The 23191-nt window shown below is 38.9% G+C and overlaps 11 protein-coding genes across 11 annotated transcripts; 8 read left to right on the plus strand and 3 right to left on the minus strand.

Annotated features, from left to right (window-relative positions):
* Positions 1-584: 584 nt before the first annotated feature.
* HDA2 (Hda2p) lies at positions 585-2522 on the plus strand (the record flags this gene model as incomplete). Its single annotated transcript, XM_037286320.1, has 1 exon — positions 585-2522. One exon carries the CDS (start codon positions 585-587, stop codon positions 2520-2522), a length of 1938 nt encoding a protein of 645 aa, XP_037142215.1.
* Positions 2523-2757: 235 nt separating this feature from the next.
* DPL1 (sphinganine-1-phosphate aldolase DPL1) lies at positions 2758-4488 on the plus strand (the record flags this gene model as incomplete). Its single annotated transcript, XM_037286321.1, has 1 exon — positions 2758-4488. One exon carries the CDS (start codon positions 2758-2760, stop codon positions 4486-4488), a length of 1731 nt encoding a protein of 576 aa, XP_037142216.1.
* Positions 4489-4721: 233 nt separating this feature from the next.
* BRL1 (Brl1p) lies at positions 4722-6128 on the plus strand (the record flags this gene model as incomplete). The annotated part of the gene is made up of 1 exon (XM_037286322.1): positions 4722-6128. One exon carries the CDS (start codon positions 4722-4724, stop codon positions 6126-6128), a length of 1407 nt encoding a protein of 468 aa, XP_037142217.1.
* A 322-nt stretch (positions 6129-6450) lies between these two features.
* Positions 6451-8193, plus strand: PUT2 (1-pyrroline-5-carboxylate dehydrogenase; the record flags this gene model as incomplete). The annotated part of the gene is made up of 1 exon (XM_037286323.1): positions 6451-8193. The coding sequence occupies one exon, from the start codon at positions 6451-6453 to the stop codon at positions 8191-8193; it is 1743 nt and encodes a 580-aa protein (XP_037142218.1).
* Positions 8194-9667: 1474 nt separating this feature from the next.
* SSD1 (mRNA-binding translational repressor SSD1) lies at positions 9668-13435 on the plus strand (the record flags this gene model as incomplete). Its single annotated transcript, XM_037286324.1, has 1 exon — positions 9668-13435. One exon carries the CDS (start codon positions 9668-9670, stop codon positions 13433-13435), a length of 3768 nt encoding a protein of 1255 aa, XP_037142219.1.
* Positions 13436-13975: 540 nt separating this feature from the next.
* RRF1 (Rrf1p) lies at positions 13976-14674 on the plus strand (the record flags this gene model as incomplete). Its single annotated transcript, XM_037286325.1, has 1 exon — positions 13976-14674. One exon carries the CDS (start codon positions 13976-13978, stop codon positions 14672-14674), a length of 699 nt encoding a protein of 232 aa, XP_037142220.1.
* An 80-nt stretch (positions 14675-14754) lies between these two features.
* MSC7 (meiotic recombination directing protein) lies at positions 14755-16698 on the minus strand (the record flags this gene model as incomplete). Its single annotated transcript, XM_037286326.1, has 1 exon — positions 14755-16698. The coding sequence occupies one exon, from the start codon at positions 16696-16698 to the stop codon at positions 14755-14757; it is 1944 nt and encodes a 647-aa protein (XP_037142221.1).
* A 318-nt stretch (positions 16699-17016) lies between these two features.
* Positions 17017-17514, minus strand: VMA10 (H(+)-transporting V1 sector ATPase subunit G; the record flags this gene model as incomplete). Its single annotated transcript, XM_037286327.1, has 2 exons — positions 17017-17358; positions 17512-17514. The coding sequence occupies 2 exons, from the start codon at positions 17512-17514 to the stop codon at positions 17017-17019; spliced, it is 345 nt and encodes a 114-aa protein (XP_037142222.1).
* A 286-nt stretch (positions 17515-17800) lies between these two features.
* BCD1 (Bcd1p) lies at positions 17801-19006 on the plus strand (the record flags this gene model as incomplete). The annotated part of the gene is made up of 1 exon (XM_037286328.1): positions 17801-19006. The coding sequence occupies one exon, from the start codon at positions 17801-17803 to the stop codon at positions 19004-19006; it is 1206 nt and encodes a 401-aa protein (XP_037142223.1).
* An 85-nt stretch (positions 19007-19091) lies between these two features.
* Positions 19092-20723, minus strand: HG535_0A04360 (uncharacterized protein; the record flags this gene model as incomplete). The annotated part of the gene is made up of 1 exon (XM_037286329.1): positions 19092-20723. The coding sequence occupies one exon, from the start codon at positions 20721-20723 to the stop codon at positions 19092-19094; it is 1632 nt and encodes a 543-aa protein (XP_037142224.1).
* A 609-nt stretch (positions 20724-21332) lies between these two features.
* On the plus strand, positions 21333-23132 carry SRP101 (Signal recognition particle receptor subunit alpha; the record flags this gene model as incomplete). The annotated part of the gene is made up of 1 exon (XM_037286330.1): positions 21333-23132. The coding sequence occupies one exon, from the start codon at positions 21333-21335 to the stop codon at positions 23130-23132; it is 1800 nt and encodes a 599-aa protein (XP_037142225.1).
* Positions 23133-23191: the final 59 nt, after the last annotated feature.

The raw sequence follows: 23191 nt of genomic DNA on the forward strand, positions 1-23191 counted from the left end.
GTGATCTGCCAGAACTGAATCGAGAATTTGAAACGTAGACCACACTGCGGGAAATTATCACGAATAGTGCTTGATAATATGGCAGAGCAAGAAGTACATTGTAGGCCCTGAAAAATAGTGCTGAAACTGGCCATTTGGGCGAAACTGCATGTAATACAATAATTCGCAAGTAAACGTTTATCTATGTGAATAAAACTCGCTGGATCGTAGTCAATGTGCCAACACAGTCACTCCGTGGCTTCCTGGCACCAAGCTGTAGATAGCCAGTTTAGAGGTTCCCTGGGAACTACACTGTGGTAAGCACCATAGATGCATCTAACTTATCACGAGCAAGAATGGTACCTCCAGACCTTTGATTGCACGTTGAAGGAATTGTCTTGCAACTGCGTTTCTTTTAGTTCTGTATTGTCATTCTGAATGGGGGAATGTGCTTTTCATGGAACCTGTAATAACGCTTCTTCAGGAAAAACTTATAAGGTTAAATAAAAAGCTTCGAAAATCTTTGAGATTTGGAAACATGACCTATAATTTTATTGTCTGCGCACTATCAAGAGATTGCAAAGCAGGAGCAGTTTGTTATTTCGATGAATAGAAGCTCAAGAAATACCCATGTGTACTATTTACCAGTTGGTCTTACGAATTTTCAGCAAGACCTAATCGAAATCTTGATTTCGTTGCATGCGAAATATTTTATAAGGGAAATTAGTGCTGTGGATGAACATGACAATGATAATGGTGTTGAAGAAACCACAATGTATCCCAAACTTTCAAGTAAAAAAATGACTTACGTATTTGACCATAATATAAGAGCTGTCGCCAATCATCCATGTTTGCTTGTCGATCATTATATGCCTCGGCAATTTCTGCGAATGGAACCCAATGAAAAGCTGATAAATAGCAGTGATAAATTTCAAAAATTCCAACAGCTTCTTTACCATATAATTCACAGGGATCGAGTCAAATACCCTGGAATTCTGAAGATAGCATTAATCTCGCATAGTGTTAGAGAACTGGATTTACTTGAGGGTCTGATATTGGGAGAAACTGTGAGAATAAAAAGGCTCTCTGGGACGTCTTTATACGATGAGAAACACGTTTATTTTGAAGAGAATCAGAATAGAGGACAAGACATGAATGATTCTAAGGATGGTACTCCCAGCGTTGAATCCAGTTCAAATTCATATACAGGCTACCCTAGAGATGACTACGACTATTCTGCAAAAAGAAAACTGCGCAAGCAAAAACCAGTAGCTGAAGATTGGCTATTTTTAACCACTACAACGCACTTAATCAATGATTCTTCATTGCTCAAAGATTACGATTGCGATTACATTATAAGTTTTGATCCTCTGCTAGATCCGAGCTTACCAGCTCTAACCCCATTAAACATGAAAGCTAGTAAAAGGATACCGATTATCAAGATTCTCGTTGTCGATTCGCCAGATCATTATATACTGGCTAATACATCAACAGATGATTCTGTTGAGTATGAGTTGTTGAAGAACTCGATAGATTACTTTTTGCGTAGTAGGCATTTGTCGGAAAGTAATAACGAAACCAAAGCACCGATTGATTATAAACAGCTGGTCCGTTTACTGCTGTCTGATCAGCCTATTACTTCAGCTTTACCGGACATTGATCTATCCGGTACTGATGAAGGTGCTGAGCCGTATCAACCCAGACTCTCAAGTTTAACATATGGAAATTCACAATTATCCATAGATGAAACTGATTTCGATATGAAATCGTATCAGTCGGAATTGATGAAAAAAACAGTAGACAGATTAATGGAGATTCAAAAGGAAACAAAAGAGAACACAAGAGTACTGGTGGGTAAAAGAGGAAGAGAAACTGAACGGCAAAATTTACTAGATGAACTTAAACACGAGATAGGAGTTAAATTTAAAACACTGGAAGATCGCAAGAAAACGCAAAATGATACCGAAAAGAAGTTGGAGAGATTCCAAACTGAGGCTGATAAACTAGACAGGAGATTAAAAACGCTGCAGGAGATGCAAAGGGAACTCAAAGCAATAGTAAATTTGTCACAAGAGGATGCACAAAAAAAAGTTGATGAGTATAAGGAAGAAACTGTGCGGCTGAAGGGAGAGGTAGACCACTGGGAAAAGAGCAACAACGAGAAAAGTGATCAAAATGATAATCTTCGCTTAGAATATCAACAAAAATCTTCCCGAGCTGTTGAGGTTGCGCAACAACTTACTGCATCTAAAACTGCTGTTGAACAATCGCAGAAGGATTTAAAGGGTCCAGCAGCCGAACTCGAACTAAAATCGTTGCTAGCGAAGAAACGGGCTTTGGCGGACCAGGAAAAGCTAACAAAGAATAAAAACAAGTTCCTTAAATCGTATATAAACAAAATGAGCTCCCACTACGGTTTCAAATTATCCGCAAATGGTGACTGGAATCCTCATTCAAACTCCGGAACTCCATCCAACAGTCGCTCATCGACTCTTGCTTCACGTCATAAGTCCACAAGATCCAACACACCCACGTATACGTAGTTATTACATAATAGTGTATTATCACAGTGAAGAATTATACGGCAGTGGCTAGATCATATCATTTATATAACGAAAAAATTCGGTATATTGAGTTCACTTTTTTTCCAGTTCCGAGATATTACAAAGTGCATTTTCCTCAATTTATAAATTAAATATGGGGATTTACTTTAAAGAAGCAATTACTACTACCTTTTCAGCCCCTACTAAGGACCTAGCTACTCTTTTGTGTGTTTAAATGTTGCAGGATAATGCGGCTTTAGATGGTTATCGGTCATATTTACCGAATAACCTTTGGCAGATTCAATGGCAACAAGTACCAACTGCAATTTACGATAAATGCCCAGTTTACGTCAAGACACATACATGGATTGAGCTATTGAAAGATTATCTACTTTTCCTGCTCTTTTATAAGATTATAAAAAAGGTTCTTTACGAATTGAAATGGTATGGAATAATAGGTTCGGCATCAAGAATATACCGCACATGTATCGCTGGGGTATTCCGATGGCTACTAAATACGACCATATTGAAGTCTTCTGTTGAAAAGGAATTAAAGAAAGTAACGATTGCTATGGAGAGGGAGCTTATAAAAAATGATGAGTCACTTGCGGATTACGAGACCATCCCCTTAAAGGGGCTATCAGAGGAAGAGATACTGGAAGAACTTGATAAGCTGGACACAATCATCCCACACACAGAATGGAAGGAGGGTAAAGTATCGGGAGCAGTCTATCACGGAGGCGATGAGCTTATTCATCTACAGAGTGAAGCATTCGAAAAGTACTGCGTCGCTAATCAGCTACATCCAGATGTATTTCCAGCGGTTCGTAAAATGGAAGCTGAAGTAGTTTCGATGGTCCTTAATATGTTTCATGCACCTGCAGATGCAGGATGTGCTACCACCAGTTCTGGTGGAACTGAATCACTGCTCTTGGCATGCTTAAGTGCGAAAATGTATGCGTATCACGAGCGTGGTATCATTAAACCTGAAATGATTGTTCCTGTTACTGCACATGCCGGGTTCGAAAAGGCCTCATACTATTTCGGTATCAAGATCCACCATGTTGAGGTCGATCCAAATACGTATCAAGTGAATTTGAAAAAAGTTAAAAGTTTTATCAATAGGAATACTGTTCTATTAGTTGGCTCAGCTCCAAACTTCCCACATGGTATTGTAGATGATATCGTGGGTCTCGGTAATTTAGCTACAAGATACAATATTCCATTGCATGTTGACTGTTGTCTAGGTTCCTTCATTGTCGCTTTTATGCAGAAGGCTGGGTTCAATGATTTGCCGCCATTTGATTTTAGAGTTCCGGGCGTAACTTCAATATCCTGTGACACTCACAAGTACGGATTCGCTCCAAAAGGTTCTTCCATTATCATGTATCGCAATAGTGACTTAAGAAAACATCAATACTATGTGAGTACTGATTGGACGGGAGGCCTCTATGGATCGCCAACGCTGGCCGGATCCCGTCCTGGCGCTTTAGTTGTCGGTTGTTGGGCAACAATGGTACATATTGGGGAAGCAGGCTACATAGATTCATGCAGAAGTATTATCAATGCAGCCAGAAAGCTGAAAAATTGTATAATGCAGGAAGTGCCAGATTTAGAAATCATTGGTGACCCCGTTTGCTCTGTAATTGCTTTCACCTCTCATACAATTGACATGTATGAATTGGGTGATAGGTTGGCAAAGGAAGGTTGGCATTTGAGTGCTCTACAAAAGCCACCAGCTCTTCATCTTGCCGTTACCAAGTTAAGCGTGAATTCGGTAGATCAATTGATCACTCTATTGAAAGATATCACCAAAGAACTGCGCGATGACCCCAATTCCAAACCTTCATCTGATGGTACAAGTGCCTTATATGGCGTAGCGGGTAGCGTGAAATCTACTGGTATTGCAGATAAAATTGTTGTGGGCTTCTTGGATACTTTGTATAAACTAAAACCCTCAGAATGATCTCAGTATAAAAGTAATGTAATCCCTGAAGCTTTCTGGCAAATAGATTTATATATTAAGATAACTTGCAGAACTAAAAAAAAAAAAAAAAAAAAACTAACGTGTAAACACATAAACATCATAAGCAATCGATACGGACAAGTGAAACACACATTATCCAATCCTGTGCATAAGTTCATTTGAAATTTGCATGCTTGACTTATTACGGTCTTCAGGTTTCGAATAGGAGAAATATGGATCAATTTGGCAGTCTAAGTATTGAGGACGAATTTGAGTCAAAGTTGACTGAAGATGAACTATTAAGCATTTCAACTTTAAGTATATCCGATGCCAGTCAGAGATTGTCGGCGAACATTCTCAATAAATACATGCAGCACTTTCCGACATCTCCATCGCCCTTGAGGAACTCGACTAATTTTCTGGAAGCATTTAGTGATGAGATGGACGTGGATGAAGAGTTTGTTGAACAAGATAAAGAAACCATTACGGAAAGTATACATACCATAGAGGAAGCATTGCCAAAGGTTACTTTTGAGCTACCTGATATTGGCAGGAAGCGTATCGAGAAGGAGAAAGTAGTGGAAAAAAAAGGACACAAAGAAAAGGCGAGGGTCAAGAGTAAATCAGACAAGGAAGATAATGCTGAAGAGATCAATGTAAATAGCAAGCAGGTCTTTAAGGCATTGTTATCGCCAACATCCTTGGGTATAGCAGCCGCTACAAAGATTGAGGGACTTCCTGTGGAATATGCACCTCATGAAGAAAATGAGTCGAAGCTCGCCGAGACACATAACTGTTTCACAACTCAAACAGCTTCAACTGGTTGGGACTCGGCAGAAATCAAAGAAGAGTTGCGGCTGCGAAATAAAACGCAACCCATTCAGGTTTCAATAAACAATCATCATCACTACTATCCAAGTACAGGAGGTTACTACACAGAGTCAGAGTCGGCACCTTTCATATACAAACAGCAGACTGGCTATGATCGACAGCAAGACGTTTCAATGCACGAATACGACAAACTCAAATTACCGGTACCTTGGTCAGAAAATTCACGGCCATTTTCGAAGCATTCATACGATATAATGTCATATCTACAGCTTTTTTTGAACTGCATAACTATAACCACCATCTTTTCATTCATCACTTCGTTCATACGGACTTTGAGAAAGGATATTAAATCAACATGGGAACATAGAAAATTGGAGCTAAACTACGAATCGTCACTTTGCAAAAATCACTACTTGGCTAATGAGTGTCACATTCAAGTGAGGCCCGCGCTAAAAGAGCAATGCCAACAATGGGATCTTTGCATGAATAGAAACAATGATATATTTTTCCGAGCTCGCTCTACATTGAGTGCTAAGCTGTTTGGTGAAATAATCAATTCATTCATAGAACCCATCGGCTGGAAAGCCCTATCTGTAGTCATAATCAGCATCGTCGTATGGTCCTTTTGTTCAAACTTTTTACTGGGATTCGCTAGGGCTAAGAGCTACTACGGCGCTCCCTCGCGCCAACTATTAGCACTTCAACAAGAACAACAATTACTGCAGGATCAAAGCCATCATCAGCGTCAGGCCCAAAATCGAAATCACGAACATCATCATGAAAATGCATCGAGAGAGCTTCAACACTGAACGCCTTCGAAGCGTGTTAGTTCATTTTATACAACTTTATTACTACAAGGGTATTGTCTCGGGATACGCTGCCATTGGCGGCTGCGCGCGATTCGTTTCCCGACGTAAAAATGCGTTTATCAATGTTAAGGAAGAAATAGAATAAACTCGATGAAAATGCATTGGCAGATGGAGAAAAAAAATATACATACCTCATATATAAACATCTTACTCGTAAGACTGGTTTTGTGTTAACTTGAAATTTACGTTTCCCGAGTTAAGGGTTGCCATTCTAAAGGATAATCAGTTGACCAATAAACGAGGTAGTGCTGGAGAATTATTTATGATGCTATCGAGAACGAAATTTTTACAACGTTCATCACAAAGTATTAGGTGTATTGCCCAGCTTTCTCAGGTGAGAGTTCCAAAGCAGATAACAAATGAACCTATTAAAGCATTTGGTGTCGCCGACACCAAGGATTGGGATCTTTTACGAGCATCGCTGATGAAATTTAAGAGTTCTTCTCTAGATGTTCCCCTAGTTATCAATGGCGAGAGAGTTTACTATAACGATAAGAAGAGTCGACCATACTTTGAACAAACGAATCCGGCTAATCATAAGCATGTTCTCGCAAACGTTACTCAGGCAAACGAGGAAGACATTTTACGTGCGATTCAAGCTTCAAAGGATGCCAAGGCCAAATGGGCTTCGATGCCGTTTTATGACCGAGCTGCCATTTTTTTGAAAGCAGCTGACTTACTTTCTACGAAATATCGTTATGATATGCTGGCGGCAACTATGTTAGGTCAAGGTAAAAATGTGTACCAAGCAGAAATTGACTGTATCACTGAGTTGGCCGATTTTTTTAGATTCAACGTTAAGTATGCCAGTGAACTGTATTCGCAGCAGCCAGTGGAATCAAGTGCTGGAGTCTGGAATAAAGCTGAATACAGGCCTTTGGAAGGTTTTGTCTATGCTGTCACACCCTTCAATTTTACTGCAATCGCCGGTAACCTAGTTGGCGCACCGGCCTTAATGGGTAATACGGTGGTGTGGAAGCCATCGCAAACTGCATCCTTATCCAATTACCTTTTGTTAACAGTTTTAGAAGAAGCAGGTTTACCAAAGGGTGTTGTTAATTTTATCCCTGGTAATGCTATTGAAGTTACACAACACGTTTTGAATGACAAAGATTTCGCCGCTCTACATTTTACTGGTTCTACAAACGTTTTCAAACAACTGTACGGTAAGATTCAGGAGGGTGTTGTGAATAACGTCTACAGGGATTATCCAAGAATTGTTGGAGAGACTGGAGGAAAAAATTTTCATTTAATTCACCCTTCTGCTAGTATCCCACATGCAGTTTTGTCAACTATTAGAGGTGCTTTCGAATATCAAGGCCAAAAATGTTCTGCAGCTTCAAGAGTCTATCTGCCAAACTCCAAGAGTGAAGAGTTCTTCAAGGATATTGCAGGTAGTTTGCAACAACACAAGATTCAGCCAGTTAATACATCAGCAGGTAGTATAAGCGGGGGCGACTTACATGGTTTCATGGGTCCAGTCATTCATGAACAAAGTTATAACAAGCTGGTTGGTGCTATTGAAGAAGCAAAGAAAGATCCAGAATTGGAAATTGTGTATGGTGGTCAATATGACAAATCGTCAGCGTGGTTCGTTGGACCAACGATTATCAAGACTACCAATCCTAACCATAAGTTCCTATCAACAGAATTTTTCGGACCCATACTTACTGTCTACGAGTATCCAGACAACGAGTTCTCCCAGGTTTGTGATTTGATCAACAACACTAGTATGTATGCATTGACAGGTTCCATCTTTGCGAAGGATCGCGATGCGATTTTAGAGGCAAGCGAAAAACTAAGATACAGCGCTGGTAATTTCTACATCAATGACAAGTGTACGGGTGCAGTAGTTGCTCAACAATGGTTTGGTGGTGCAAGAATGAGTGGAACTAATGACAAAGCTGGCAGTGGTAACATTTTAAACAGATTTGTCAGTGTAAGAAGCGTTAAAGAGAATTTCTACGAACTTACAGACTTCAGATATCCTTCCAATTACGAATAAACTATAAGTCTCGAAGCGTACGTGACCAATGAAGGACACTGTGTAATGTATCATTTTAACTAATCAAAGATTTTTTTTTTTATTTTCTTATTACGCCTTGAAATGCTTCTGTCAAATTATCGTACTTTGCGGGTAACTGCAAGTTCGAATGAGAACATCGGCGCTTAATTCTAAACAAATCTTTTCTTCTTGATCCTTATCTACTTTTGCAACTTGACAAGAAGAGACTCGCCAAAAATTGATCCATTAAGTGGTGAACAAAACCATGGGTAATATAGTCTAGAAACGGTTTTCGTCTGGCCGCCTTTCGTTCCTTTGCATGCATTCGTCTGTGTGCTCTACGTGGTACAAAGTATAATTTACTGCGCTTCTAGGCAATTTAATGCAATAAAAGAGATCTATTTATTGATTATTGAGGTGCAGAAATATAAGAATCACATCAACTTGTGATTCCAGCCGCCGTTCCAAGTTCCTTTCTTTGCAGTGTCGCTGTGTCCAAGTCGAATCCTTGCAGAACTCCCTGGCACCTATTCTAGACGTACCAAGGAGATTAGCAAGCTCAACAGAAGTGTCAAGTTGAATACATGCTAGTGCTTCTTGGGGGGAAACAGTAACTTCTCCTCCTCTTTGCAGAGCTACATCCTTTTTAACGACTCCGCCACTTAAATCTGTATACAAGCATTCTTCCCTTCAATACAAAAAAAGAAGCCTCATTCTGAAAAGTATCGAAAATCCAGACTATCAAGCAAGGAGCTAAAACGCAAAGTTAAAACTGCGCAAGGAAGCAAAGGACCTTTCTTTGTTTTTTTTTGATCGCATAATAGATTGAAGTGGCAGCCTTGCAGCGGACTTTTTTTCCTTTTTAACCAAGAGGTTTCCAATAATTTACAATTTTATTTATCCTTTATTTTTTCTTTAAAAGCAAGGACCACAAGAATTTTGAGTGAATTAAAGTTGCATATCACGATCATTTATATTTGATTGTTTTGGTTCAGCATCAGTTTTAAGATAAACGTCTCTCTTTTCTTCGATTTACAGTGAGCACCTCATTTGAAGAGTACTCTATACTGATCAAGATTTTACAAGAGAATACCATAATTGTCTCGGGTGGCTCTAGGGTTAACACCAATTAAACCTGAATTCATAAATTCTTCCTCGGCGCCCCTCCCTCTTTCCTCCTTCCTCCCTCCTCCGTTCTTTTCGCTCAAGTCGTTTTTGGTTTTTGATTTTTTTTGCCCTATTCAAGGAAAGAAAAATTTAAAGGTGGTGATTTGAAACTACAAGCTATTGAACAGGTTTCTAGCAAACTAGTCAAGCTAGAAGATTCGTCATTGTCAAACCCCAATAAACCGTGATCTAACGGTAAACTCTCGATATTTAAGAACAGTTGTTCGTTATAGTGGCAGTACTGTTCATATTCTAAGTTTTTTCTCTCGGCTTTTGTTTTCTATTTTTAACCTAAAATTGAGCACTCATGTCGAATCACAACCAAGGTATGAGTAATAAAAGCCAGGATAACTCAATTGTTGTGCCCACTACGGGAGGTAAAAACAATCCAAAGCATATTCATGTTGCTCACAGGAGATCGCAAAGTGAATTAACCAATCTCATGATTGAACAGTTTACCTTGCAAAAGCAGCTCGAAATGGTTCAAGCACAGCAACAGCAACTATTGGCACAACAGCAACAGTTAGCACATCAAACTGGACAAATGTTCGCCAATAATCAACCAAGTGCTAATAACAGTCCAATTAATCCCAATTTTTTACCACCACATCCACATTATAATAACAATAACTCTACAAATAATCCATCTGGTTATAGAAGCAGATCCCATTCAAGAAATAATTCTGGGTATTACGATAATAATATGAGTAATAGTGGTAATGCTAACAACAACAATTCGAACAACTCTTATACTCATAAAAAAACAGGATCGCAATCCAGCGGATTCGGTCATGCTAGAAGACATTCATTAGGTTTAAATGAAGCAAAGAGGGCAGCTGCAGAAGAGCAGGCCAAAAGAGTTGCTGGTGGTATTACTGTCAGAGTAGAAAATGTATCGTCTCCGCTATCGAGTAGTGAAAGTAAAGGGGATTCTGAAGGATTTTCTGAACCGCAATCAAATTTTAAATTTCCAGCCTCCACTTCAAATCAACAAGGACATCGTCGCACTAATTCAACAAATAACTCGGGTGCTTTTAAGTTTCCTCCTACTCCGCAGACTCAATTAAATCAAAAGGAGAATGACAATGACGATTTCATACAAGTACCTTCCGGTCATCGTCGTTCCAGATCGAAGAATACTGAGTTTTCGTCGGGCATTAACTCAAATTGGAGAAATCAATCGCAAACGCAAAACCAGTCATCTCCATTCCGTCATAAGTCTTCTAATTCAAGAGATTTTAATTATAATTCATTTACAAATTTAGAGCCACCACCAGTTTTTCAAGCAGGTCATAAACATCGTTCATCTAACTCGTCAGTGCATAGTTTTAATTCCTCGAATAACAATAATGTTAACAATCCAAATGCCAGAAAGTCTTTGTTTGCCCCTTACTTGCCCCAAGCAAATATTCCAGAATTAGTACAAGAAGGAAGATTAGTGGCAGGTATTTTACGTGTTAATAAAAAAAACAGGTCAGACGCTTGGGTATCCACTGAAGGTGTTCTCGATGCAGATATCTACATTTGTGGTTCGAAAGATCGTAATAGAGCTTTAGAAGGAGACTTGGTTGCCGTTGAATTATTAGTCGTCGATGATGTTTGGGATTCAAAAAAGGAGAAAGAAGAGAAGAAACGTAGAAAGGATGCCTCAAATCAGACTGATATCATTTCTTTGAACAGCAGTGATGATTATCACAACGACGCAAGTGCGACGGCAAACTTAACTGCAGGCATGCCATCTTCGACTACTGATGATGAGGAGCAAGCACCATCAAGTTCCAATGAAAACGCGGAGCATTCTCCATCCAAGGTTGGCGTTAGAAGAAAAAACTCATTGAAACAGCGTCCAACTCAGAAAAAGAACGATGACGTGGAGGTAGAAGGCCAATCACTATTACTTGTTGAAGAGGAGGAAATTAACGACGATTTCAAACCTTTATATGCCGGTCATGTGATTGCAGTTTTAGACCGTATTCCTGGACAGTTGTTTAGTGGCACATTAGGTTTGCTAAGACCTTCTCAACAAGCTCATAACGATAATAATAAACCTCAGCAAGTACCTAAAATTGTTTGGTTCAAACCCACCGATAAAAAAGTTCCATTGATTGCAATACCCACTGAATTGGCTCCAAAGGATTTTGTTGAAAACGCGGATAAATACTCTGATAAACTTTTTGTTGCCTCTATTAAACGTTGGCCCATTACATCATTGCATCCTTTTGGTATTTTGGTTTCAGAGTTAGGCGAAATCAATGATCCGAATACTGAAATTGACTCAATTTTGAGGGATAATAACTTTTTGTCGAATGAGTATTTGGATCCTAAAGATCCAACTGTTGAAAAGGCAGTGTTTCAAGCACTTCCTTTATCTGAAGATAATGTGAAATCCAGAAGACAATTTGTTAATAAAGAGGAATATGAAATAATTGCAATAGGTGAAACTATGAATTTAAGTGAACTTGCTTTGCATATCAAAAAGCAACCTAACGGTACAATAGAGTTAGGTTGTCATGTACTTGACGTAACTGCTCATGTTGAGGGAGATTCATCTCTTGATAGAAGAGCAAGAAAGAGATCTACCAGTGTATTTATGCCACAGAAATCAGTGGACTTACTTCCACAGGCCTTGAACAAATCTTTAACTCTAGAAAAAGATAAGGCTTCAGCAACGATTTCAATTGTTTATACTTTGGATGTAAATACCTTCAAAGTGAAATCAACCTGGGTCGGAGAATCTATCGTGAGGCCCTCTAGCTTAATTACTATTGATGAAGTGACTGCAAGATGCAATAGCCGTAATTTAGATTCATTCTTGATCACGCTAAAAAAAGTTGCAACTGCTTTTTATGCGGAAAGATTAAACTATCCAGAAGCTACCTTAGATTCCACTTTGTCGCTATTTGAAAGTCTCGATGATGAAAAAGTAACTGTTGATTTGAACATATTAGACAGATCAATTGGCTCAGCAATAATGCGTGAAATTTCTCTTAAATTAGAAAGGTCGGTTGCCGAAAAGATTTATACGAAACATGGAGATTTGGCTTTCTTGAGAAGACAAGCTCAACCTATCCATACAAAAATGACATCTTTCAAGAAGAAGCTTCAAAAATTCGGATACGACGTTGATATAAGTTCCCCAGATGCATTAATACAGTCGATTTTGAAAATCAAGGATGATGATGTCAGAAGGGGCGTAGAGATACTACTATACAAATCCATGTCAAGAGCAAGGTATTTTATTGCTGGTAAAGTCGATCCCGATCAATTTGGTCATTTTGCATTAAATTTGCCTCTATATACTCACTTTAGTGCACCATTGAGGAGATATGCTGATCATGTAGTGCACAGGCAATTGAAAGCTGTTATCAATGATCAGCCATATAATGAGGATTTAGAATCTCTGAAGATTACCTCCGAATATTGCAACTTCAGAAAAGATTGTTCCTTCGAAGCTCAAGAGCAAGCTATTCATTTGTTGCTTTGTAAGACAATCAACGATATGGGCAATGCTACTGGCCAACTCTTGACCATGGCAACTGTTTTGCAGGTCTACGAATCTTCTTTCGATGTTTTCATCCCTGAATTTGGAATCGAGAAAAGAGTTCATGGAGACCAACTGCCATTAATTAAAGCTGAGTATGATCCATCTAATAGAGTTCTAGAATTACATTGGCAGCCTGGTGTTGACAGCGCGACTTTTGTTCCTGCTGATGAAAGAAATCCCAAATCATATAGGACCTCAATCAGGAATAAATTTAGGTCAACAACGGCAGAAATTTCATCGACTGAATTTCAGAAATCTAACAATAATGAACCAATTATCAGCGAAAAGCTTGCCCAAGAACTTTCAAATTTACATCTCAACGTTCCTCAACTAAGACTACCAGAAATGAACAAAGACAGCGATCCTCTGGGAAGCATTATCGATACCACAATTACAAGTCAAAAAAATGACATGTTCATCCAAGAGATTCATGAATTGCAAAAAGTGCCTATACTTTTAAGAGCTGAAGTCGGGATGGCATTGCCATGTTTGTCTGTAAGAGCTGTGAATCCTTTTCTTAAGAGAGAATAGATGCGTTTTATTAGGGACGAATACGTTATTGCTTACTTTGCAAGCTTTTGAGCACAATTAAATAACCCGCTTATTATATTGCTCTACCATTTTTTTTTATCATGTAATTTATCACCAGAAGAATTCTAGGACAGCAAGTTGACATCTTTATTCAACATCAAGCTTGATATATTTTTATAGCAGTTTTTAAGCACTCTAAGAAAATTTATTATTAGGAAGGAATTTACAAAATCCGAATGATAACATCATACCAAGCAGTTGAATTGTTAGAATGGGGAAGAAAAGAATGACGTAGTTGGAATTCATTTTTATTCGCCCTTGTTGCTGTAACCAGTTTTACGGGAATATTAGACTATCTGAAACTCACTCATCAGTAAGCCTAATTTATCTGTTGATCTTTTGATTTCTTCTGAACATTTTAATGTCGTACGGAATGAAAAAGAGCTTTTCAATAAGATTCGAAAGAACTTGTAGGTCAAGCATCAGTGCTCTTCCGCAAGAATACCCGTTCCATTCATATATTTGAGATTGCGCTCGAGGATGTTAGTAAGCCCTTCATTTACTCGATCGTATGCCCTGAGGCGTTGTTTTACCACTACTCGAAGTTTATTTAAGAAACACAGCGGTAGCAAGAAAAATGGCAGACAATCTCAATTAGAAGAAGACGAGACAGCAGTTGTCGATATTACTGAGTATGCGAAAAGAGCACAAACTGGTTTTCAAAACAGTTTAGAGGTTTTCAAGAAAAAACTCAACGAAGCTAAGCAAGGTGTCACAAATCCTCGTATATTTGATAGTCTGAAAATGCCAAATGGTATCATCTTCACAAATGTTGCATCGACGTCTTTAAAAGGTAAAAACTCACTGTTGGTTACTGTCTACGATCCAAAAGATACAAAAAATGTAGTTAGTACCATTATGGCAGCTGGATTAAATTTAAATCCTGAAAAAATTCCAAATAATGATCAGCAATTAAAAATATCTTTACCTCCACCAACAACTGAGTCTAGAATAAAATTGTGCAAAACTTTGAAAGTCGTCTTTGAGGAGTATAAAAACTCGTCTTCAAAGCATTCGTTAGACCATGTCAGAGGAGAAATATTGAAAGAGCTCAAATCTCTATTAAAGAAAGACGATTCTGTAAAAAAAGTAATTCAAGATATTGAAAAAACTCATAAAGGATATGTCGAAAAATTTCAGAATCAATTGAAACAAGCTGAGAAAAGTATCATGAATTAAAGCTCTCTTTCTCTGTTGCATGTATATACCTACACATTGTATAATTGAGGGATTCCAAAATTCGAAATAGATGTTGCGTATCACGTTGAACTCTTTGCCAATGATATGATTGATTTTATACGTTGCCACAAGGAAATTGCGTATGACGCTGTAATAAAACTTTTCGTGAAGGACCAAGCCTTTCTGTTGCTTCGAATTGGATAGTCTAAAGGTTTTGGAATCTGAGTTGAAATGAATGGTAAGGTATCAAAACAGATACTCTTGGCGTTACAAAGGCCAAGTAAACCTTCTTCACCACCAAACTTTCCATAACCAGAGCCATTGATTCCACCAAATGGTAATTGACAAACATAAAATGTTGCGAAATCATTGATTGCTACGTTACCTGTCTTTAGATTATTGGCAACGTAGTTACATTCTTTAATGCTAGCGCCAAAAACAGAGCCTCCCAAACCAAATGGTGCGGAATTTGCTATTTCAATACAGTCTTGGGTATCTTTTGCTCTCATGACAACTAGAATAGGGCCAAATACTTCATTTTGTGCGATCTCCATCTGAGGCGTAACATCAATCAGTAAAGTCGGTTTGAAATAATGGCCCTGTGGGTAGTTTGGATGACTATAAGGTGTTCCGCCTTGTAAGAGACGGGCACCTTTGGAGACCGCATCATTAACAAGATTTTCTAATTCGCTGAACCTGTTATCTGAGATCATAGCACCCATATCAACATCTTCTAAATGATCAATATCTGAGCCTAATCTCAGTGGATTCTTCGACATACGATCATTTAATATTTCGACCAGTTTATCGTAATTTTTGTCACTCACAATCACTCTTTCAATACCAATACAGTTTTGACCAGACGATTGAAAGGTACCACGCATAATAATTGATGACAAAGCCATCAGATCTTTGACAGAATCCAAAACAATAAAAGCGTCTTTACCACCTAATTCAACAACAACTGGAGTCAATGATTTTGCAGCGCATTGCAAAATATGGTGCGCAACTGGTTGACTTCCAATAAAGGTAATATGTTTGAATTCAGGATGCGAGGTAAAATAATTAGCGGTATCATCGTTTTTAGATGGTGGTAAACTGTAGAATAATTGAACCAGATCTGGATCTTCGCCACAAGCAGTTAGGCATTTCCGCATCATCTCAATGAAAAACTCAGATGACCAAACAACCTGCTCTGAACACTTCACGACAATTGCATTACCTGTAAATAAGCCAGCAATTATTGGGCCCATCAAATTATGGAATGGGTAGTTCCACGAGACAATGGAACTTATTACCCCCAATGGTTCATATCTGATTTCGGCACCTTTATACAATTTCATGAAAAAATTGGTTGGGCCAGGGCGTCTTGAAGGTTGTAAGACTCTTGGTCCGTACTGTATAGTCCATTGTAATTTTTCCAAAGTGACTAGGATCTCCCCCATTGATGCATCCAACATCGTCTTACCAGAGTCTCTGCAAGCAACCCTAGCAATTAAATCTTGATTATCAAGAATATATGATTGTAGGGAAATCAGAACACGCAATCTGCGTTCAATTGAAGCATTTCTCCATTCTTCTTGTGCCTTTTTAGCGCGCTGGATCATATTATCAACATCTTGGATATTTTTGGATTGAAAGGATCCCAAGTATTGACTTGTTGCAGGGCAGTAAGATTGAATTAGACCAGGTTTCTCGCTATCAAATACCGTGGTTGGAAATAGTCGCTTACCCTTCCAATGAACTTGGGCAGCTTCTGGAATCTGCAATGAGAATTTAACTGGTTTCACAACCGATCTACCAGAAGAGCTCCAAACTAATTTATAGAAAACATATAGTGTGAAAATTCCAGCCAAAATTGTTGTCAAAATTGCTACTCTCGGATTTCTCTGAGTGTGATCAACGACGTTTTGCAATTGATAGTTAAGGAACTTCTGTTCCCTTTTTAACCATTGAGTCAGACAATTCTGTACTGTCATATTGAACTGCTTTACCATTTCAGAATTGAGATAGATGTCTGACATTGTCAATTAAAGCTCAAAACAATCAAAGAGCATATGCTAAGTAAGTTTCGTTATTTTTCCCTAAGATCCGTTTACAAATGTCATGTCACCGTTTCCCTCGTTTATGGAAATTGACAACAAGATATGCAAAAAACAACAACACAAGGACAACTGCCATTAACTAACCATATTCGTGCATATTTAGTTCTTATTATTTGTATATTTACGTTTAAAAAATCTCATGGAGCCATTGCCTATTTTACTAGATTTGAAATCCATATTTAATGATTATATGATAAGTGGAACACTTCCCTGCGTCTATAGATAGATTTAAAACCGCTAAGCAGCATTGACATGCATTTCGGCCGTTGGCTTAATGACAGCTTCAACTAAAAGTCTGACGATGTCTTGCTGTTTCTTGGCGACCACATCTTCAATTTCTTTCAAATCGCCTTGAACTTGAGCACTAGCTTCCTCCTCTAGTTTCCCTACACCACCTGCATTTTTAGACTCAAATTCCTTCAGATCTTTGTCCTTTTGAGCCTTGTATGCTTCAATTTCTTTTGCAGCGTCAGATTTGGCTTGCTTCAATTTGTCCTGTCTGTACTTTCTAGCCTTCGAAACGATCTCATGAGCCTCCTTCTCGGCCTTAAGCAAAGTTGCGATTCCGTTTTGTTGTGACTACGCATTACTGTTAGTATCAACTAGCTAAACTATTGTCCCAGCTCAGCAGCGCGGGTGCTTGCAGCCGAAGCCTCAACCTTCGAAGTCCACGTCCCGGCAAACCACCGCACCCGGCTCAACTGGCCCATTGAAATATAACCATTTACATACCATAATCCTTTCAACAGTTTATACCGGTCTTTTCAACTGGATGTTTGTTCATAAACAGAACTGAATAGCTGAAGTTAGCATTTTTATCAAGGGGAGTTGCAGCCAAATATGCTAAAATTGTTACATGTCCGGATAATTAATGAAATCCGGGGTTGTACCGGACACAAATTTTATAGATTCGATGGCATTGAAACTTTTCAAGCTCATCGCATGAAGAACAATGTAGATTGAAGCTGCAGATAAGACTGATCGAGAGCTTTTGCGGGCATTTTCAAGGACTAGCGAGGTCATGGGAACTATGTGTGAGGTGTGTGGCGAGTTTGAAGCGAAATATAAGTGCCCGCGCTGCTTCAAGAGGACGTGCTCGTTGAAGTGCTCGAAGCTGCACAAGACGCAGAGTGGGTGCGATGGGAAGAGCCATGATCCTACTGTATACATTGAGAGTCGGTCACTCAAGGAAGCGGATGATGAAGCGCATGAATCAAACGTGTTGGTGCAGCGAGATTTTAATTTTCTGACCAATATTAAACGTGAAGTTGAGCTCAAGAGAAGGGACGGCAAGACCAGAAACAAAAGAACATTGCAGGATAGCTTTGGGAGCCATAACAACGCTAGCAATAAGCGCGGAAGATTTAGTTCTGAGGACTGCCCAAGGATTATCCGGCGTGGTGTCAATTGTTTAGTGCTGCCGAGGGGTATGCAGAGATCTATGGCCAATAAGAGCAAATGGGATAAGGCGTTGGACCGGTTTGTATGGACGATAGAGTGGGTGTTGTTTCCGCCAATTTTAGATGCAGCACCGAGTGAGGTGGTCGGGAACAACTTTTCTCACACAAGTCACAGGATTAAGGAAGATGATACCCTCGTCGAGGCAATGGGTAAGATAATATATGACAAATGTCGTGAGTTTTACAATCTGAGAATCGAAGAAGATGGAACTAATACCGAAACAAAATCAACGAGATCACAGGCCTTGGTCAAAAGTCGATTGAAGTTTTATACCAAGTGGTTCCCATATAATACAATGCAAGCATTAGATTCCAAAAAATTGATTGAATTAGATTCTTCGAAACCTATTTGCGAACTATTTAGAAACAAGACGGTGCTTGAATTTCCGACGATATTTACTGCCATTGATGAAACGGATCTTCCCAGTGAATATTCGGTAGTTGATGGACAAGACTTTGAGCACGCAATAAAAGGAGAAGAGACAACAACAGCACACAATGGAGGTGAAAGCTTGAGCGACTCTGATAGCGATAGTGTGCCCCTAGAGGAGAGCTATAAATTGGTTCCATCAAAGCGACAGACTACACAGATTGCAGATGCTGCACCTGCCCTAGAGGTTCCTCAAAAGAACGAACTCAAGCAAGCTTCGCCCATAAAGGCCGTTCCGACTCAGTCAGCACGATATAGTGAGAAAGAAGAGGAGGATGACGACAGCGATAGCGATGGATATGATCCTGGTATAACAATGGACTTTTTAGCAGGTTAAAGCAAATGCCATTTTCTTTTATGTACTACCGTTTTATCAGTTATGTATGAGACTCGATGTAAAGAAAAAAAATCCCATGATAGTATCACGCTGCACCTGCAGCATAATGATTTTTTTGTGTATAGGTAACTTGTCGGTTGTTTCTGCGCTGGTTGTCTTGACTTTGCTGCAGCATCCTTTTCTCCCATACTGTTTGTTTGACTTGCTCATTTGAACTTAACATTGCTATTCTCATTGTGGCCAACAGATTTCTAGCAGCCTGAGAATGCGAATAAACAGCCCCATTAAAAGCCTGTGTAGCGTCTTTTCCTATACTCAATTGTACCAATGCAGTCCCACCCGGATGATTATGAATGAAGGGTGTAACATCATGGACTATCCCTTCAATTACAACCAATGCCCTCTTATTATTAGCATACTGCTGTCTGGCCAATTCGGAAAATTGTTCTGGCGATATAATAGGTAATTTTTCAATTGATATACCCCATTTCAATTTGGATTTCTCCTGATCTAGCAATTTTTGTTGCTGTTGCAAAGCACATTTTTCTACTTGTTGACTATTCGTAGCGTGAAGATGATTTACTAACCCAAATTGATACAGTATCCAAATACTCCATTTAGAGGGATCCCAGTGATACCATCTTGAACCTGCTGTGTAATCAGAGGGAAATTCGTGGTGGAAATTATGATTTGCTTCACCGAACAGAATGAATTGCCAAAAAAAAGTCACTGGGAAGTTTATAGCAGATCTTATGTTCGAAAAAGGCTGTGTTGCAAATGGTAAATTTTTAATATGACCCAAACTTCCTAGTAAAAGCCATTGTTGTTGAATAATAGACATACGAACAAACCCCAAATAATAGACACTGGTCCAATAAGGAACTTGACAATACAATGCGACCAAACAAGGTATAACAATCAATGTCAAGAGTAACAATGAAACATAGTTTTCATCCTGCACTTTTAAAATTTCATGATTTGGAGGCTGTAGCAATACTTCTTTTTCGCCATCATGTTTGAGCCTTTTATTGTGGACCATCATTGATGTTGACACAAACGTATTTCTGCATTCCTGAATTGCTCTTCTGGACTTCCTATTACCCAAAAAAAATCTATGACCCCACATCGAGAATAGCCAACCATAAACCGAATATGAATGTGGATCCCTTTCCGTGTCTTGATGACGATGGTGTGCCAGATGTTGACTCGTGAATTGCAACACCGATCCCAATCCACACGAACCACCAAATATTGCATAAGCTAGCTGTACGACAATATGGGTCTGAAAACTTTGATGGGTAAAAAATCTATGGTAACCGCCAAACAGCGATATTTGTGAGATGATCATATAGAACCCAAAGAAGTACATAAACAATGGTGTCACACCCTGTGGCCTTGAAAGAACTATTTTGAACAAAGAAAATAATGGCAGGATAATGCAAAGTATTGTCGATTGTAAACTCATACGCTTTAGCAAATGCACGATATGCGGATCTCGTTTCTTTAAGGTTGATGATGAGACCTGTATCTCTGGAAGCTCCTTTACGACTTCTTCATTCTCCCCCGCAGAGACAACAGCTTGCCCCATTTGAATATCATCTAAAGCCTCTTCATCCTTTGTCTCAACAATATGTAATTCTTCTGCATCATCGTTCTTACCGTAATTAGTCCTGGCAACCAAGTCACTAAAATCAAACTCTGGTATTCCATCATTCATGGCTCCAAATTCGCCCTCTGCTATCACTGATTCACACAGCAAAATCTCCCGTAATTCTAAAGGGAATGTGCTGGCTATGTTTACACTCTTCCTTGTATTTCCTCAAGAGCGATGCAACTTCGAATTGTTGAATATTCTCATTACAACTCCGATTGATACACTGATAAAACAAAAAGCTATAAGAACGAAAATATGGATTAATAATGAGATGAGAGGTTGTTACAAAAATATCTACAGACTAAAATAAGTTGAAATAAGTTGCAATGAAGCATATAAATATATTTTATAGGTCAGTATTTACCATGCCCTCTTCTCAAGCGAGTATTTCGAATAATATCTAAAGTAAAGTATTCATTAACCAGTAATCAGATACTATCTGGATATACTGAGGCTGCAAGAGTCATTGAACGCAGTTGAAAGGCCACAAGCGATGGCTACCTTTCGCATTTATTTGTTCGTTCATGAGTTTTCGCCGTTCTTGGAAAGAAATTTTCAACAGGTTATGAACAAAAAATGATCAAAGTATGGTATCTAGACCAAAGTTCGAAAAAGATTACAATTCAAAGAGATTCCGGAATTGGGAAGAATTTCTGAGAACCTCATATTTCTATGCTTGAGCAATTTGGTATAATCACGCCTCAGGGCCAGGTCCTCTACCAATACAACATCTCGGGCAAGAGATTCGCAGAAGTACAGATCAATAAGTTCATAGCTCATCTCATTGCATCTCCAGGTGCTAAGGGGGCCGAGCACAATGGAAAGTTTTCCATTGTTAACATTAATAGTGGAGGGCCAACTAAGAACGCTCGTGGATTCTGCACAATGTATCACATCACGAAGCAACCAGAGCTTTACTATTTTGCCACATATTCAGATGCATCTCTACAACTGAATGATGAGGCTGAAGAGATTTTGACTTTGGCACTCTCGTTGTGGGACTCGCTCAAGTTGAATTTAGGAATCATAGATAATCTTAATGGGAAAGGGGATAAAAATGAACACAATTACGTGGATATACTACAAGGTTTAGATGATGCGGTTAGGAAATTCGATCAATATCTAAAAGTCAAATATGAAGCGTCAATAAAGAAAAGCCATGTTTTAAAGGAGAAAACGAGCACTGAATCATATCAAAAGAAACGTAATAACGACTCAAAGGGCAGTAAGAAGAAGATAGCTCAGTCCAATGCAAGTGGAAGAAAATGGGGTCAAAATGGAATGATGGAAGAGATAAACTCAAAAGATGCCTCTCTACTTGATTTCTCTGCAGAAGGCGACGAAGAAAATTCCTATTCCATAAACGCCACCATTGAAAAGGATTCGTTCGGTAATAGAACCGAGAATGGTGAATTTTTAATCAAGGAGATCGATGAACTTTTATCGAAGGAGAAAGTGACCTCTCAGCAGCCAGCTAAAGAAACGACGTTGGACAACGCTTTTGGTTTCTTAAAAAAGCATGTTTTAGGGAACAAAACAATTACAGAGCAGGATTTAAATTCTATTCTAGAGCAGATGAAGCAGCAATTGATTACTAAGAACGTTGCACCAGAAGCAGCGGCCTTTCTGATGGATCAAGTATCAAAAGACTTAGTAGGATCAAAGACTGCAGGTTGGACAAGCGTTGAAATAACGGCTCGTGAAGCTTTGACAAAGGCACTAACACAAGTTTTAACACCTGGTGTTTCCGTCGATCTTCTGCATGAAATTCAAAAGAAGGCGGAAGAGAAGCAACCCTACGTATTTTCTATTGTGGGTGTTAATGGTGTTGGAAAATCTACAAATCTGTCAAAATTGGCTTTTTGGCTGCTGCAAAATAACTTTAAAGTACTGATTGTTGCATGTGATACGTTTAGATCGGGGGCAATCGAGCAATTAAGAGTTCATGTTGAAAACTTAGCCCAACTTACCGACGAATCACACATTCGTGGATCAAAAAATAAGAGAGGCAAATCGGGAAATGATCATGTTGAGTTATTTGAGGCAGGCTATGGTGGATCCGATTTAGTGACGAAAATTGCGAAACAGGCCATTAAGTATGCAAAAGACCAGGATTTCGACGTTGTCTTGATGGACACTGCTGGCAGAAGACATAATGATGCGACTCTCATGTCACCTCTGAAATCCTTTGCTGAACAAGCGAATCCCGACAAGATCATTATGGTTGGTGAAGCTTTGGTAGGAACAGATTCTGTGCAACAGGCAAAAAATTTTAACAATGCGTTTGGCAAAGCTAGAGATATTGATTTTTTCATTGTTTCCAAATGTGATACTGTGGGTCAAATGTTAGGTACTATGGTTAATATGGTGTACGCTACGGACATTCCTATACTATTTGTAGGTGTCGGCCAAACTTACACTGACTTAAGAACTTTAAGTGTTAATTGGGCAGTAAACATTCTAATGTCATAAATTACTTCACTCCCGAGAAATTATTATTTATAATAGTTTCGTACATTTAAGTACCTTAT

The sequence above is a fragment of the Zygotorulaspora mrakii genome, chromosome 1, assembly GCF_013402915.1.
Source record: "Zygotorulaspora mrakii chromosome 1, complete sequence".
Lineage (NCBI taxonomy): Eukaryota > Fungi > Ascomycota > Saccharomycetes > Saccharomycetales > Saccharomycetaceae > Zygotorulaspora > Zygotorulaspora mrakii.